Genomic DNA, 16,913 nt, shown 5'->3' with positions numbered 1-16,913 from the left:
CCTCGGAGTCCCGTGCGCCCAAACAAATCCCAGAATGCTACTGTTCACCCTCCTAAAAAAGGCCCTCGGAATGAAAATAGGGAGGCACTGAAACAAAAACAAAAACCTCGGGTGCACCGTCATTTTAACGGACTGTACTCTACCCGCCAACGACAACGGCAGCATGTCCCACCTTTTAAATTCCTCCTCCATCTGCTCCACCAATTTATAGCCCGAGAAACTCCCAAACTCAGCAAGAATCTCCATCATCTCCGGCATTCCCCCCACCGGGTCTGCTACATACAGCGGCAAGTCGTTCGCATACAGCGATACTCGGTGCTCCTCCCCACCTCGCACTAAACCCCTCCACCTCCCCGACTCCCTGAGAGCCATGGCAAGAGGCTCAATTGCCAATACAAAAAGCAAGGGGGACAGGGGGCACCCCTGCCTCGTCCCACGGTGGAGCCTGAAGTACTCGGACCTCCTCCCATTTGTCGCTACACTCGCCATCGGGGCCTCGTACAGCAACCTTGCCCATTTAATAAACCCCACCCCAAACCTCTCCAACACCTCCCACAAGTACCCCCACTCAACCCTGTCAAAGGCCTTCTCCGCATCCAATGCCACCACAATCTCCGCCTCTCCTTCTGCTGCCGGCATCATTATCACATTTAGCAGCCTTCGCACGTTAGTGTTCAGCTGCCTCCCCTTCACAAAACCCGTCTGATCTTCATGTATCACCCCCGGCACACAGTCCTCTATTCTAGTGGCCAAGATCTTCGCCAGCAACTTGGCATCCACATTCAGCAGTGAAATTGGCCTGTTTGATCCGCACTGCAAGGGGTCCTTATCACGCTTCAGGATCAGGGAAATCAGTGCCCGAGACATCGTCGGGGGCAAAACTCCCCCCTCCCATGCCTCGTTAAAGGTCCTAACCAACAGGGGGCCCAACAGGTCTGCGTATTTTTTATAAAATTCAACCGGGAACCCATCCGGTCCCGGCGCCTTCCCCGACTGCATGTGGCCAATCCCTCTGACCAGCTCCTCCAACTCGATCGGCGCCCCCAGTCTCTCCAGCTGCTCCTCCTGCACCCTTGGAAATCGCAGCCTGTCCAAAAAGCTCTCCATTCCCCCTCCCACCACCGGCGGCTCCGACTGGTACAGTTCCCTGTAGAAGTCCCTAAAGACCTCATTGACCTCTGCCCCCTGCCGCACCACATTCCCACCCCTATCCTTCACTCCACCAATCTCCCTAACCGCGTCCCGCTTGCGAAGCTGATGCGCCAGCATCCTACTCGCCTTCTCTCCATACTCGTAGACCGCTCCCTGCGCCTTCCTCCACTGTGTCTCCGCCTTTCTGGTGGTCAATAAATCAAACTTGGCCTGCAGGCTACGCCGCTCCCCCAGCAATCCCTCCTCCGGGGCCTCCGTATACCTCCTATCTACAGGTATAAGACTTATTATTGGTACTCTGTTCCCCTTTTCAAACAGCCGGTTTGAATTCCTTCCAGAAAGCAATTATCTCTCAAGTTACCAAGTAATCTGGAAACAGCTTTTAAAATGAAGATAGAGAAACACTTCTTTCAACCTGTGCAGTTCAAACCAGTCCAAACTCAAAGCGAAATTAAAACCCAGTGCCACAGCCCAGCTCCACCCACATAATGACATCACTGAAGCCATGTGATAAGACAAAAATATTTCTTAAAGGGCCACTCCCATGACATCGCACCAGAGGAAATGGTTCTGAACAGCCAAATATACAATTATTACCTGCTTGATCCTAGTTTGATCCAACTCATTTAGGCCTGGGAATGTGGTCTCTGGTGGTTTCCTCTCCTGAGTTGGTGTCAACACTGCAATTCGTAGAACATAGAACATACAGTGCAGAAGGAGGCCATTCGACCCATCAAGTCTGCACCGACCCACGTTAAGCCAATAACCCCTCCTAACCTTTTTTGGTCACTAAGGGCAATTTATTATGGCCAATCCACCTAACCTGCCAGTCTTTGGACTGTGGGAGGAAACCGGAGTGCCCGGAGGAAACCCACGCAGACATAAGAACTAGGAGCAGGAGTAGGCCATCTGGCCCCTCGAGCCTGCTCCGCCATTCAATTAGATCATGGCTGATCTTTTGTGGACTCAGCTCCACTTTCCGGCCCGAACACCATAACCCTTAATCCCTTTATTCGTCAAAAAACTATCTATCTTTACCTTAAAAACATGTAATGAAGGAGCCTCAACTGCTTCACTGGGCAAGGAATTCCATAGGTTCACAACCCTTTGGGTGAAGAAGTTCCTCTTAAACTCAGTCCTAAATCTACTTCCCCTTATTTTGAGGCTATGCCCCCTAGTTCTGCTTTCACCCGCCAGTGGAAACAACCTGCCCGCATCTATCCTATCTATTCCCTTCATAATTTTAAATGTTTCTATAAGATCCCCCCTCATCCTTCTAAATTCCAACGAGTACAGTCCCAGTCTACTCAACCTCTCCTCATAATCCAACCCCTTCAGCTCTGGGATTAACCTAGTGAATCTCCTCTGCACACCCTACAGCGCCAGTACGTCCTTTCTCAAGTAAGGAGACCAAAACTGAACACAATACTCCAGGTGTGGCCGCACTAACACCTTATACAATTGCAACATAACCTCCCTAGTCTTAAACTCCATCCCTCTAGCAATGAAGGACAAAATTCCATTTGCCTTCTTAATCACCTGTTGCACTTGTAAACCAACCTTCTGTGACTCATGCACTAGCACACCCAAGTCTCTCTGAACAGCGGCATGCTTTAATATTTTATCGTTTAAATAATAATCCCGTTTGCTGTTATTCCTACCAAGATGGATAACCTCACATTTGTCAACATTGTATTCCATCTGCCAGACCCAAGCCCATTCACTTAACCTATCCAAATCCCTCTGCAGACTTCCAGTATCCTCTGCACTTTTCGCTTTACCACTCATCTTAGTGTCATCTGCAAACTTGGACACATTGCCCTTGGTCCCCAACTCCAAATCATCAATGTAAATTGTGAACAATTGTGGGCCCAACACGGATCCCTGAGGGACACCACTAGCTACTGATTGCCAACCAGAGAAACACCCATTTATCCCAACTCTTTGCTTTCTATTAATTAACCAATCCTCTATCCATGCTACTACTTTACCCTTAATGCCATGCATCTTTATCTTATGCAGCAACCTTTTGTGTGGCACCTTGTCAAAGGCTTTCTGGAAATCCAGATATACCACATCCATCGGCTCCCCGTTATCTACTGCACTGGTAATGTCCTCAAAAAATTCCACTAAATTAGTTAGGCATGACCTGCCTTTAACGAACCCATGCTGCGTCTGCCCAATGGGACAATTTCTATCCAGATGCCTCGCAATTTCTTCCTTGATGATAGATTCCAGCATCTTCCCTATTACCGAAGTTAAACTCACTGGCCTATAATTTCCTGCTTTCTGCCTACCTCCTTTTTTAAACAGTGGCGTCACGTTTGCTAATTTCCAATCCACCGGGACCACCCCAGAGTCTAGTGAATTTCGGTAAATTATCACTAGTGCATCTGCAATTTCCCTAGCCATCTCTTTTAGCACTCTGGGATGCATTCCATCAGGGCCAGGAGACTTGTCTACCTTTAGCCCCATTAGCTTGCCCATCACTCCCTCCTTAGTGATAACAATCCTCTCAAGGTCCTCACCTGTCATAGCCTCATTTCTATCAGTCGCTGGCATGTTATTTGTGTCTTCCACTGTGAAGACCGACCCAAAAAACCTGTTCAGTTCCTCAGCCATTTCCTCATTTCCCATTATTAAAACTCCCTTCTCATCCTCTAAAGGACCAATATTTACCTTAGCCACTTTTTTTTGTCTTATATATTTGTAAAAACTTTTACTGTCTGTTTTTATATTCTGAGCAAGTTTACTCTCATACTCTATCTTACTCTTCTTTATAGCTTTTTTAGTAGCTTTCTGTTGCCCCCTAAAGATTTCCCAGTCCTCTAATCTCCCAGCAGTCTTTGCCACTTTATATGCTTTTTCCTTCAATTTGATACTCTCCCTTATTTCCTTAGATATCCACGGTCGATTTTCCCTCTTTCTTCCGTCCTTCCTTTTTGTTGGTATAAACCTTTGCTGAGCACTGTGAAAAATCGCTTGGAAGGTTCTCCACTGTTCCTCAACTGTTCCACCATAAAGTCTTAGCTCCCAGTCTACCTTAGCTAGTTCTTCTCTCATCCCCTTGTAATCTCCTTTATTTAAACACAAAACACTAGTATTTGATTTTACTTTCTCACCCTCCATCTGTATTTTAAATTCCATCATATTGTGATCGCTCCTTCCGAGAGGATCCCTAACTATGAGATCATGAATCAATCCTGTCTCATTACACAGGACAAGATCTAGGACCGCTTGTTCCCTCGTAGGTTCCATTACATACTGTTCTAGGAAACTATCGCGGATACATTCTATAAACTCCTCCTCACGGTTGCCTTGACTGACCTGGTTAAACCAATCGACATGTAGATTAAAATCCCCCATGATAACTGCTGTACCATTTCTACATGCATCAGTTATTTCTTTGTTTATTGCCTGCCCCACCATCTCGTTACTATTTGGTGGCCGATAGACTACTCCTATCAGTGACTTTTTCGCCTTACTATTCCTGATTTCCACCCAAATGGATTCAACCTTATCCTCCATAGCACCGATGTCATCCCTTACTATTGCCCGGATGTCATCCTTAAATAACAGAGCAACACTACCTCCCTTACCATCCACTCTGTCCTTCCGAATAGTTTGATACCCTCGGATATTTAACTCCCAGTCGTGACCATCCTTTAACCATGTTTCAGTAATGGCCACTAAATCATAGTCATTTACGATGATTTGTGCCACCAACTCATTTACTTTATTCCGAATACTACGAGCATTCAGGTAAAGTACACTTATGTTGGTTTTTTTACCTCTGTTTTGAATCTTAACATCTCCAGTTTTATTCCTTTTGTTATTACTGGGCCTATTCACTGTGCTCCCCTCAGTCACTGTACCTTGTACTGTCGCCCTTATGGATTTCTGACTATGTCTTCTCTGCCTTGCACTTTTCCCCTTACTTCCTTTTGTTTCTGACCCTGTTTTACTACCTTCCAACTTCCAGCATTGGTTCCCATCCCCCTGTCACGTGGGGAGAACGTGCAGACTCCGCACAGACAGTGACCCAGTGGGGAATCGAACCTGGGACCCTGGCGCTGTGAAGCCACTATGCTACCGTGCTGCCCCAGGGTTGGGTTGTTCCCTCCTTCTCTGGCACCAGCACTTCATTGGATGGAGCTCGGTTCTGAGCAAGCTAGTGCAAACTCCACTTCTTAGCCACTCCACACCTCACCCTGACCCCTGTCTGACGCTGAACGAGGCAGAAGCCCCCAGGTCACAAACTGCATGACCCTGAGATGAACTTTCACTTTATCACCAAGATCATCTACGCCCAGCACTTTCTGCCCTTGCCTCGGCTCAACTACTGATGAAGCGTTTGCCACCTCTAGATTCGATCATTCCAACGCTCTCCGGCCTAACTTCCCATCTTCTTATTTATTTAGAGTACCCAATCCTTTTATTTTCCAATGAAGGGGCAATTTAGCGTGGTCATTCCACCTACCCTGCATGTCACGTGAGTGTCCATTTAAGAAAGGTTTTTGGGGCAGCACGGTGGCGCAGTGGTTAGCATTGCTGCCTCACAGTGTCGAGGTCCCAGGTTCGATCCCGGCTTTGGGTCACTGTAGTGATCTACCACGCGGTTCAAGTGCAGTCCCGCTTACACTTTAAAACTCAGTAGAAATTTGAGTTACACTTCTCGGATGCAAGTAAGAATCTTTTATCGGCTCCACTGATTACAATTGAGAGAAACTTAAATCTATTCTCAATAAAGCCTTGCCAGCAAAAGACTTAAAGAGAAGTCATTTATAAAACAATTTTAATTTTCAAAAATAATACAGGAATGGTTTCTTGCTTAAAGCAAAACAGCTTGCGCAAACTTCAAGAATTAGAGTGGAAAAGTGAAAATGCGAAAATAAGGATAGCAAGTAGTTAGATCAAAGTATAGAGTGATCCTGGATAGAAAATGGCTGTGCGGACCCTCATGTTTAAGGGAAATGTTATCAGTCGAAGGCCATCTGTCCATACCTCTATGTCGTCCTAATTGGTTTGGATGAGTTTCAAATACATTTGATTGGATGGTTGACTGTCAATTCTCAATGTGTAACATCAGTTTTAAATATTTAATGTTTGAATGTTTGTGTGTGCTATGGAATGTGATTTTGTGCTGTAATTGAGTCTGGTTCTTACTGGTTTTCTGTTGACTCTCATTTTATCCATATTCTGAACAATGGTGGCTTCATATTTGCTATGGTGCTTATTTCGACCTTGATCTGATTACTGGTACAGCTTATTTCTTAATATGAAATCTGTTCATTAGAACAATAGTCAGTTCATATTGTCAGTAGAAATGTTGCTGTTATCTTCAACTAGTTTGCAAATGTGTCAAGCTTTGTACCTCTGTTTAAGTTACGTGTTTTGTCATGACCTAACGTTATGAATACTGAAATCCTTATTTTTAAATGGGTATTAAAGCCTGGGCTTTAATATTTACATTAAAATGGCCGTTTATCTTTCAGAAATAGCTGATTTCCTTCAGTCACTGTCCGTGTGGAGTTTGCACATTCTCCCCGTGTTTGCGTGGGTAAATTGCCCCTTAATTGGAAAAAATGAATTGTGTATTCTTAATTTATTTTTTAAAAAGTTTTTTGTCTTATCACATGGCTTCAGTGGTGTCATTGTGTGGGTGGAGCTGGGCTGTGGCTGTGTGATGTTTTTGGTTTTGCTTCCAGATGACTGCTGCAGACTCAGACAAGGATAAAGAAGTATTTTGGCCTGTCTCTCTCTAGTTTCATTTTAAAAACTGTCCCAGAAATAAACAGGTTGTGGATACCTGCTTTGGTAACTTAAAAGAGATATTCAGGGAAAGCCAGTCTCATTCAGGTGAGAATGCAGAGTGCTGGGCCATGCCCTTGAAAAAAGTTTTTTTTTGGTTTAGTGGATTTTGTTTTTGAATTGGAACAGTTAAGGGGGATTCATGAAGTGTTATACATAGATTACTGTGGCTGGCTGGTGTTTTTATGTTTGTAATTGCTAAAAATTCTTGCTGTGTGTTTATATAAATGTTAACTAAGTTCTTAGAATAAAGTTTGTTTTGATTGAAGTGTCTGGGAAAGCTGATGTATCACACTTGAAGTAAATGTAAATAATAATAATATTATCATCTTTATTCTCACAAGTAGGCTTACATTAACACTGCAATGCAGTTACTGTGAAAAGCCCCTCGTCGCCACTGTTCGGGTACACAGAGGGAGAATTCAGAATTCTCAGCCGGTACGGGAATTGAACCCGCGCTGCTGGCCTTGTTCTGCATCACAAACCAGCTGTCTAGCCCACTGAGCTAAACCAGTCCTGTACTCATCCTGGCCAAATTCAACAAAAAGTTATAGGTCAGGTGAAGTTGATAATATACTTTGGAGTTTCTAAGCCCTGGCCCATAACATGCACATCTCTGGGTTGTGGGGGTGTGACCCATGCAGACACGGGGAGAATGTGCAAATGCCACACGGACAGTGACCCGGGGACCAGGATCAAACCTGTATCCTCAGCGCCGTGAGGCAGCACTGCCCCACCTGTGCTGCTCTATCCTAACTGGCACCATTCCTCCAGTGTTCACTGTCCGAGGGATCCTTTGATTTTAATATTCTCACTCTTCATTTCAAATCCTTTCATGGCGTCAACTCCACATGGCTTAACCTTCTCCAGCCCAACACTCTTCTGCAATCTCGGTGCTCCACCAGACCTGGCCTCCTGTGTGACCCCGATTCGAAATCACTCCACTGTCGGCAGCCAAGCCTCCAGCAGCCGAGACTATGCTGTAAGCTCGGGGATCCCCCTCTCTAATCCTGGCTTGTTAAAACCAATCTCTCTTACCGAGCTTTTAATCACCCAGTCCCACGGCCGTCTATGAGGTTTGGTGCCAAACTTTATTTGGTAATTGCTCTTCAGGTGCTTTGGGACGACAGCACGGTAATGAAGGGGGGGTTCAAATGGGCTGCCACGCAGACTACATTGCAACAGCAACCCCTCCCAATTAATTAATGGGGAGATGGCATGACTCCAAACAGTGTCTGGAGGTTTGGTGAGAAGAGGGAGTTTGGCGAGGTGGGGAGAGAGGAGCTCCTTTCATTTTCACCTTGTAGGAATTTGTTTCTGATGTTTTACGGGGTAGATGGTGTGTTGTTGGTTGGTATCTTGGTGTTTAGCCAGTAGGTTGTCAAGGTCTATTGTCCAAAGGTTTAAAATAGTACTGGATAAGATTGACACTGAATAATAATCTTTATTATTGTCACAAGTAGGCTTACATTAACACTGGGATGTTTAGCACACCTGGAGCGGGTTTAGCACAGGGCTAAATGGCTGGCTTTGAAAGAAACCAAGGCAGGCCAGCAGCACGGTTCAAATCCCGTACCAGCCTTACCAAACAGACACCGGAATGTGGCGACTAGGGGCTTTTCACAGTAACTTCATTGAAGCCAACTTGTGACTATAAGTGATTTTCATTTCATTTCAATGAAGTTACTCTGAAAAGCCCCTAGTCGCCTGTTGGGGTACACAGAGGGAGAATTCAGAATGTCCAATTCACCTAACAGCACGTCTTTCGGGACTTGTGGGAGGGAACCGGAGCACCCGGAAGAAACCCACAAAGACACGGGGAGAACTTGCAGACTCCGTACAGACAGAACCCAAGCCGAGAATCAAATCCGGGTCCCTGGCGCTGTGAAGCAACAGTGCTAACCACTGTGCTACCATGCTGCCCCCATACCTAAAAGACAACAAATAATTGAATAAAATAATTAAGTATGGCAGGACAGGTGCTGGGTCAAGACTGCAGCATTTGGCTCAGAGTCAGTGAGCTGGAGGCTGAGCTGCCGACACGTCAGGGAGGGCAAGAGTTACCTGGGCACATTACTTCAGGAGGCAGTCACACCCCTTAGGATAGGGTCTCCCGGTTTGGAAAGTGGTCAGGGGCAGGAGGATGTGACTGCCGCTAAAGCAGGCACTGGAGCAGGAGTGTCAGCCTCTGCAATCGTTCAACAGGTTTGAGGTTCTCCCAGCTTGTTGGGATGAGGGTGGGGGCTGTCGGGTGAATGAGTTGCTCCCGGCCTGCCCTCTTCATTGCACCAGGGTTGATACCCTCCCTGGCTTGGTGGCAATGGTAGAGTGGGGGATATGCCGGCCCATGAGGTTGAACATTGTGGCTGAGGGACTTCTGTTGGCAGCTATGTGGTGAGTAGTTGGGCACTCGGTGGTTCCTGCCAAGGTACATGTTTTTGGCCCTTTCTGTCTGGTTTATGAGCGATTCTTTTGGAGGAAATAGGTGTAGTTTTCTGGATCCCCTCATTCGAGAAATGTCTAGAAGTATCGTCCAAGGCAGAAGTCGGGCATGGGATTGTCATCAGACTCAAAGGTTTCTCGAGCCTCAGCAGAGGAGAACATGGTGGCGAATTCCACTGAGTCACCGGCCCCTCAATGGAGGACAGGGAAGTTGATTAGCTGCTTGACCGACTAATCTAAGAAACAGCGGCAGGCCCTAATTCGGGCTGGCAGATCAAGATACAAGGGGTGACAGTACAGAAGATGTTCTCTGATCAGTGATCGGTTATCTCCCTGGAGGTAGAGATGGCGTTGTTGGCCGAAGAGCGTAAATCACTAAAGGCCAAGGTTGATAATCTGGAGAATCGCTCCAGATGGTAAACCTTGGAATGGTTGGGCTGCCAGAGGGTCTGGAGGGCACTAACTCCGTGGACTATATGTCCAAGATGTTCGGAAAGTTGGTGGGCCCATCGGTCGCTGAGGCAGAAGTCCAGATCTGGGGAGCCACCACGGGAGATCATAGTCAAGTTCATCGATACCTGGATAAGCAGGTCCTGAGGTGGGCGAAGGACCATTGAAACTGGAGATGGGAGGGCCATGACATTTTGGATTTGTTTAAAACAGTAAAACCAGGGACTGGTTTAGCACACTGGGCTAAATCGCTGGCTTAAGGCAGGCCAGCAGCACGGTTCAATTCCCCGAACAGGCGCCGGAATGTGGCGACTAGGGGTTTTTCACAGTAACTTCATTGAAGGGTGAGAGGGGTGGACTGCTGACGGCTCCTTTGTTTTTGGACTGGTTTGATGGGGGATGTGGCGGCCATCCTGGGTGGGCCCGGAGGTGGCGCAGGGTGGGACACCGCTGGATCGCCTCACTCCTAAGTCGGGCTGGGGTCAGAGGCTCCCTGTCCGAGCAGATTTGCCTCTGTATTTTGTTCGTGTTTTTTTTCCATGGTGTTTAGGGGGCTGCTTGTTGTCGTTTGCGTATAATGAAAATTTTAATCAATATTTTAAAAAAGCATTGCGGCCGAGTACAATTCTGCTGCTGCTGATGGTCCACAGCGCCTAAAGGGGCTGGTTTAGCTCACCGAGCTAAATCGCTGGCTTTTAAAGCAGGCCAGCAGCACGGTTCGATTCCCGTACCAGCCTCCCTGGACAGACGCCGGAATGTGGCGACTAGGGGCTTTTCACAGTAACTTCATTGAAGCCTACTCGTGACAATAAGCGATTTACATTTCATTTTCATGGATGCGCAGTCTAGAGCTGCTAGATCTGTTCGAAGTGTATCCCATTTAGCGCGGGGTGGTGGTCCCACGCAACACAATGGTTTCCTCAGTATGAAGATGGGACTGTCTCCCTCTTGTTGGCTCCCTCACCAACTGCTGCAGTCCCACTCTGGGAGCCATGTCCTTTAGGATCCGCCAGCTCGGTCTGCAGCGGTATTACCAAGCCACTCTTGGTGATGAACATTGAAGTCTGCCACCCAGAGTATATTCTGTGCCATTGTCACACTCCAAGTAGTGTTTCCCTCCAAGTAGTGTTCAATTATTGATTCATCAGCTGTGTGGGGGGGGGGGGGGAAGAATTTGTGGGAATCGAAAGGAGGTTTCCTTGCCCATGTTTCACCTGGTGCCATGAGACTTCATGTGGTCCAGAGTCATTGTTCAGGTCTCCCAGGGGAGCTCCTTCCTGACTGTATCGCGTTGCCATTTCCCCAGTGACCTAGCAAGCTACTCGGGGATGGACAACAAATGCTGGGTGCTGGGCTGGCCAAAGTGCTTTTATTGTGCAGAAGGTGCCAAATAAATGTGTTGCAAAGCTCTTTTTAACATGCTGCCAAGGTCAACCCGGTTGCCCATTCCTAATTACCCGTGAGAAGTGACAGGGATAAATGCAAGTTATATTCTTTCGCCAACCAAGCTGCCCCCCCCCCCCCCCCCCCCGGCTTCGTGGACAGCACTGACAACAGCCGCAAAGTCCACAACATTAGCAAACAGCTGCAGCCAGGGTTCCTGTTCGCAATCATAGAATTTACAGTGCAGGAAGAGGCCATTTGGCCCATCGAGTCTGCACCGGCCCTTGGAAAAAGCACCCTACTTAAGCCCACCCAATCGCCGTAACCCAGTAACCCCACATAACCTTTTTTGGACACTAAGGGGCAATTTAGCATGGCCAATCCACCATGCTGCACGTCTTTGGACTGTGGGAGGAAACCGGAGCACCCGGAGGAAACCCACACAGACACGGGGAGAACGTGCAGACTCCGTAGAGTGACCCAAGCCGGGAATTGAATCTGGGACCCTGGCGCTGTGAAGCCACAGTGCTACCCACTTGTGCTGCCCGCTATCTAGCGACTCCTAGCAAGAGCCCAATTGTGGCGTATTGCAGACATTCACTCTCTGGGCTAACCGGAGCAGAATTGCTGATACTTGGGCAAGGAATTGAGAAGGGGGGTGGGGAGGTGTTTTACTGAGCGGAGCCGGAATCAGGGAGAGTTCTCTCAACAGGACAGGAATCTCAGGATTGGGGGCAGCAGTGCTTTCAAAGACTCCCCCCAACCCGCCCAACAAAGCCCCATTCTCCTTTAAAAACTTCAGACAAACAGTGCTGGAGCTGACCAACGGGCTTTAAAACAGAATCATCTTTTATTGTCACAAAACCTCTGCATGGACTATTTAAAAAAAAGACAAAAATAAATCACAGGGACAGCAGCAGCAATCGTCACAGGCAAAACTCATCTGCTAAAACACAGAAAAAAACACCTCAAAACACAGGAATGCTGCTCAGTGATGGAGGGAAACTGCAATAGATTCAGAGTGCAGGAAATCAAATGCACCTAACAAGGCATGGCAGGTTTTCTGGACAGAGCCCTTTGTCAAAAAAAAGGTCACATCCCATGGGAGAATCATACTTTTCTCAAGTCACAAAATTAATTTCATTTACACACATAAATATCCGGATATATATTATATAAATACGAGCAGTCATAAGGGATGGTCCGGCCACAGAGCCGGCCAGAATCAGCAATCAGGGTAAAAATAAACTCTCAGCAAACAAGCTCACCGCAAACTTTGGAAAATCCAAACATCTGGCAGCTCACGCTGAACTTAGAAAATGTGCCAGTCCTGACAGTGGACCCTGCTGCCCTGTGGTATGCACCCAGCCTCTGACGCTGCGCCACCGAGTTGGGGACAGCACTGCTTCCAAGATTGAGCAGCACCACTTTGCTTAGTTTCCAGACCGTGCTAGGGCTGGGTTCCCACCATTGCTCCCCGATGCCATTGCAATTTTCAATCTCCAGGGTAGGTGGCTCGCACCCATCCATTCCTGGCACATGCAAGTGCAGGAGGCAGACTGCCTGACCAGTCCTCCGAAAAGACCCAGAGCCACCTGCCCCAATCTGGCTAATAATAGCAGAGAGACACTGTCCATTTTGGCTCCCCTCTCATCGCACCATCGCCCACAACGTAAAAAAAAAAGGATTGATGGTTTTCAGCTCAGAGAATTCTGTCTTTTTATTAACAAATCTGCATAAGAACTTGAGTGATTGGTGCTAATGAAGCGGCTTCCCTGGATGCATATAGCTCGAGAGAAATCCTGAGTGTACAGATATCTTGGTGGAGGAGATAGAGAGGCATTCAGTGAATTCATCTCCCCAAGAAACGGCAGGGAACATATTTCCCCCGAGGGAGGAGACAGGAGGGGAGTAGAAAAAGATACATCAAGAGAGCTGACTGAGGGGTTAAGCTATGGATGTTTGGGGGAGGGGTGGAAGAGACAATGCACCACCCAAGGGGTATGTCCTCGGAATCACCAGAGTGCCACAGTCCACAATCAGCACCTGTACAAACCCGAGATAGAGAGGGGGAATGTAGATTAAAATAATAAGATGGCAACTGTGTTCACTATTCGTTAATTCCCGTGTACTTATGGCTTGGCATCCAGAAGCAGGGAGAACCTGAACGTCTCCCCACAGAGTGTGGGGGAGGACTCCTCGGGCACCTGTGGTTCAGTGAGATCCTCTCCCAGATTCAAAGCTTTGTATTTCAGCAAGAGACAGGCAAGTCTCATGAACCCAGCTCCTCAGTAACAAAGGCAGCACCCTGGATTTATTTGCTTCCTGATCGCCAAGTTTCTTCACCTGTTGGAAAGCAGGTCCTGTGCACTGTGCTTCTCACTGACTGGGTGCTGCTTATGGCAAGAGGGGGAGGGGGGGTGAAGGAAGTGAGGACAAATCTCAGGTATGTGGAGACACTCCTGTGAACCATGCATACCTATTAAAATATATTAAAACCAGAGAATTGGCCATTCTGCAAGTGGTGTCCATGAACCAGGTGTTTTGAAGAGTGTGTACAGAGCTGCTCCCACTCTCCTCCGCACCAAGCAATGGGTGAAAAGAATTGAACGAACAGCGAGATACTTCACGGGGAGTAGACCCACTTTAACTGACTGAGCCTGGTTGGGGCTTGGAAAGATAATTAACCTAGAATTATACCCTTCCCCAAGAAATAAAACAATGCAATACCCCCTCCCCCCCACAGGGCAGGAGGCAGTAGTCTCCTGATGCTGAATCCAGACCATAAGCAAGAATGATGAAATGGACTTTAAACACCGACCAACCTTCCCAGAAATAGAAAGCACCTTCTGCTGGCCCCCTAAAGGACACCAGCTCTTTACCCGAGACTCACTGGTGAGAGTGCAGATCTTCATCCCTTGTCCATTCTCCACACTAATTACAAATGAAGAGGAGAGCAGTTTCCTTCTGAAGCACAATGTGCCTCTCTGTGTTCCTCTAAACCAATTTGAAAAGCTGGGTCTTTCCAGTCACAGCTCAAAGGAGTGTTCAAGCAACGCACCCCAGATGTGCACCAGTTGCAGTAGCACCTTTCCCTGGGGCACCAGAACCCAGACAGCCTCTGGAGACCGAATCAAAGGTGAACAGCTATGTGAGATACAGATGACCTGTGCGGCAGAAACATCAGCAGTCACGAGCATTAAATTGTTGGAGCAATGAGGTTTGAAAAATGCTAGCAAAGGAACCTGGGTGTGCCAGTGATGGGGTTTGGGCCCTGGTTACCCAGTGTCTAACATCTGTGTCTGGGTGGCCTCAGCTGCCCCTGGTTACCCAGTGTCTAAAATCTGTGTCTGGGTGGCCTCAGCTGCCCCTGGTTACCCAGTGTCTAACATCTCTATCTGGGTGGCCTCAGCTGCCCCTGGCTACCCAGTGTCTAACATCTCTGTCTGGGTGGCCTCAGCTGCCCATTAGAGGGGGTACAGCAATATTTACAACGTGCACCCTAAACAAGACGGCAGCCGAGAGTCGCTGTGATTAGTCACTGGGATCAGCCGCTGTGAACGTTGACGCTAGTCAGCGCGAGGTGGTTGAAACCGCCCAGTCAGGGTCTCAGCGAGGACAGGCAAAGATCAGCAATGACACCACAACAATAAAAGTGTTAATATTACAACATCTCATGGGTGTTGCAGGCGCATGAGGTTCTTTCAAAAAAGGCAATAATTTATTTAACACCTTAATTGTACAAGCACTGCACCCAGCTGTGCGAAAAGAGACAGTATCGCGTGGAGCTTAGGCCACCAATGGGTAAAGTCCTTCTGTTAACCGATGCCGTGTTACCAGCATATTAAGCCACCCCTCACTCACTGAGCTGATTCGGAGAGCCCAGTCTCTGGTGGCTGGGTTTCACTTAGGGAGGACTGACAGAGGAGGTAGTAGTGGATGAGGGAAGAGTGCACAAGCCTCAAGATGGAGTAGGAAAATAAAGTGCAGTATGAAAGGGTAAGGCTGAAACTAAGGAACATCCCTCAGATTGATGGAGGGAGGTAGCAACCCCACAAAAAACGCAGAAACCGCCATAGAACAGAGAACAATTTTAAAAAACCCTCCTCCTTGAATATGGATAGTCACAGATCGAAGCACGCTCTGCAGGCACTTGGGCTGCTCTGCTTGTGGGCCAATTTCTCCTTCGGTGCCACTGCAACACTGTCCAAGAGTTCTCCGGTAATTCAGGGAAAGCTCACACCGGGCTTTCTGGGGAGCAGCGAGCTTTGTGAAAACCATGGGCACTATCATAAGAAAACACGGTGGGGGAGGGGGAGGGGGGATTGGGAAGTGGGTGCTTAGTGTGGGTCCTGACAGGCTGCAGAAACTGATTGCATGAAAAATGCTCAAACTTTGACTGTTTTCCCCTCAAAGTATCTCTCACACCCCTTAATAACATGTAAAATACAGTGTTAATGCTCTGGCCAAAAGATTCTTACATTTTACAGCTTGACTATGCAAACCAAACCTAAACTCTCTGTTTAACCCTAAAGTTTGAGCGTCATGGGGAGTCTTAGGTCTCCACCCACTCTCCTTATTTAGATGGCACATACAGACCCTTCAAGGCGAGAACAGAAATTTTAGATTCATATATTATATATTTTTTCCATTTAAAAAAAAAACAAAAAAAACCCTCACATCTAAACCGTCTCGCGATACAATTCCAACTCTAATCCCTTGAAAATCTTTGGAAATAAATAGTGACAGATTGACACCAGCACTTGTCTGGAACTCATGTAACAAAGCTCAGGCGTCTGTCCGTGTGAGGAATGAGCTCACCGCACTCTGATCCCGGAGTGTCGACCTTCAACACCATCGTGTGGCTCCAAATACCAAATAGGCGAAGGCTCTGCGGTCTGGCCAAGATCTATCACTATTGTAGGAGGTATTTATCCCAGGACTAGCTGTAAATGACATTCGGTCCCTGGTAGTAAAGTACGAACACGAGTAGTTCCCATGCTATAGTCTGCACACCGTCACAGGGGCTGCAGCACGGGCCTGCTGGAGTCCAAACCCATCGGCTGTGAACATTTCTCTGCCTCCACCAACTCTTCCAACACCTCTCTGTATTGCAAAGGATAATGGAAAAGAGATTAGTGACAGAACGGTCCCCAATTCAGTAAATGGCAGTGAGAAAAGCAGTCCCTACACACACACACACACACACACACACACACACACACACACACACACACACACACGGGTACCACCATACTACAACACAGGAAAACAATTTGGCATCGCTTCCCACCAGCAGCACACACAAAGGGTTGGTGGGGGAGGGATGCGCTACACATTGGCAGGTAGGAGATATCAGGGTGGAAATGGGGCAGGCGGAATTAGTGACTTACTGGTCAGTGGAATTAGTTCTTTGGAATTAGTAAGAATTAGGGGCCTAATTTTGCTCTTATGTCTTATGGTCTTATAGGCGGGACATGGGGCAGGATTATTGAATTGATATTCACAGTTTTTCCACAGTAACTTCATTTGAAGCCTACTTCTGACAATAAGTGATTTTCATTCATTTCATAAGTATGGAATCAGGGTGGGCCAAAATATGCTGCAGTCACACAGACTATGGGACTTAAATACAGTAATACCAGTATGGGATTGGCGGGTGGGATGAAGCAGAG

At 47.4% G+C, this 16,913-nt stretch overlaps 1 protein-coding gene across 1 annotated transcript in view; it reads right to left on the bottom strand.

Moving 5' to 3' along the window:
• Positions 1-12,067: 12,067 nt before the first annotated feature.
• Positions 12,068-16,913, bottom strand: part of LOC119962204 (ubiquitin carboxyl-terminal hydrolase 37-like) — a 48,124-nt gene continuing 43,278 nt past the window's right edge. The window contains 1 exon segment of the mRNA XM_038790169.1: positions 12,068-16,344. Within this exon segment, the coding sequence (XP_038646097.1) occupies positions 16,257-16,344 (88 nt within the window). The 3' untranslated portion in view covers positions 12,068-16,256.

The sequence above is a fragment of the Scyliorhinus canicula genome, chromosome 2 (assembly GCF_902713615.1).
Source record: "Scyliorhinus canicula chromosome 2, sScyCan1.1, whole genome shotgun sequence".
In the NCBI taxonomy this organism is placed as follows: Eukaryota; Metazoa; Chordata; class Chondrichthyes; order Carcharhiniformes; family Scyliorhinidae; genus Scyliorhinus; species Scyliorhinus canicula.
This window is presented reverse-complemented; position numbering and strand designations above follow the sequence as displayed.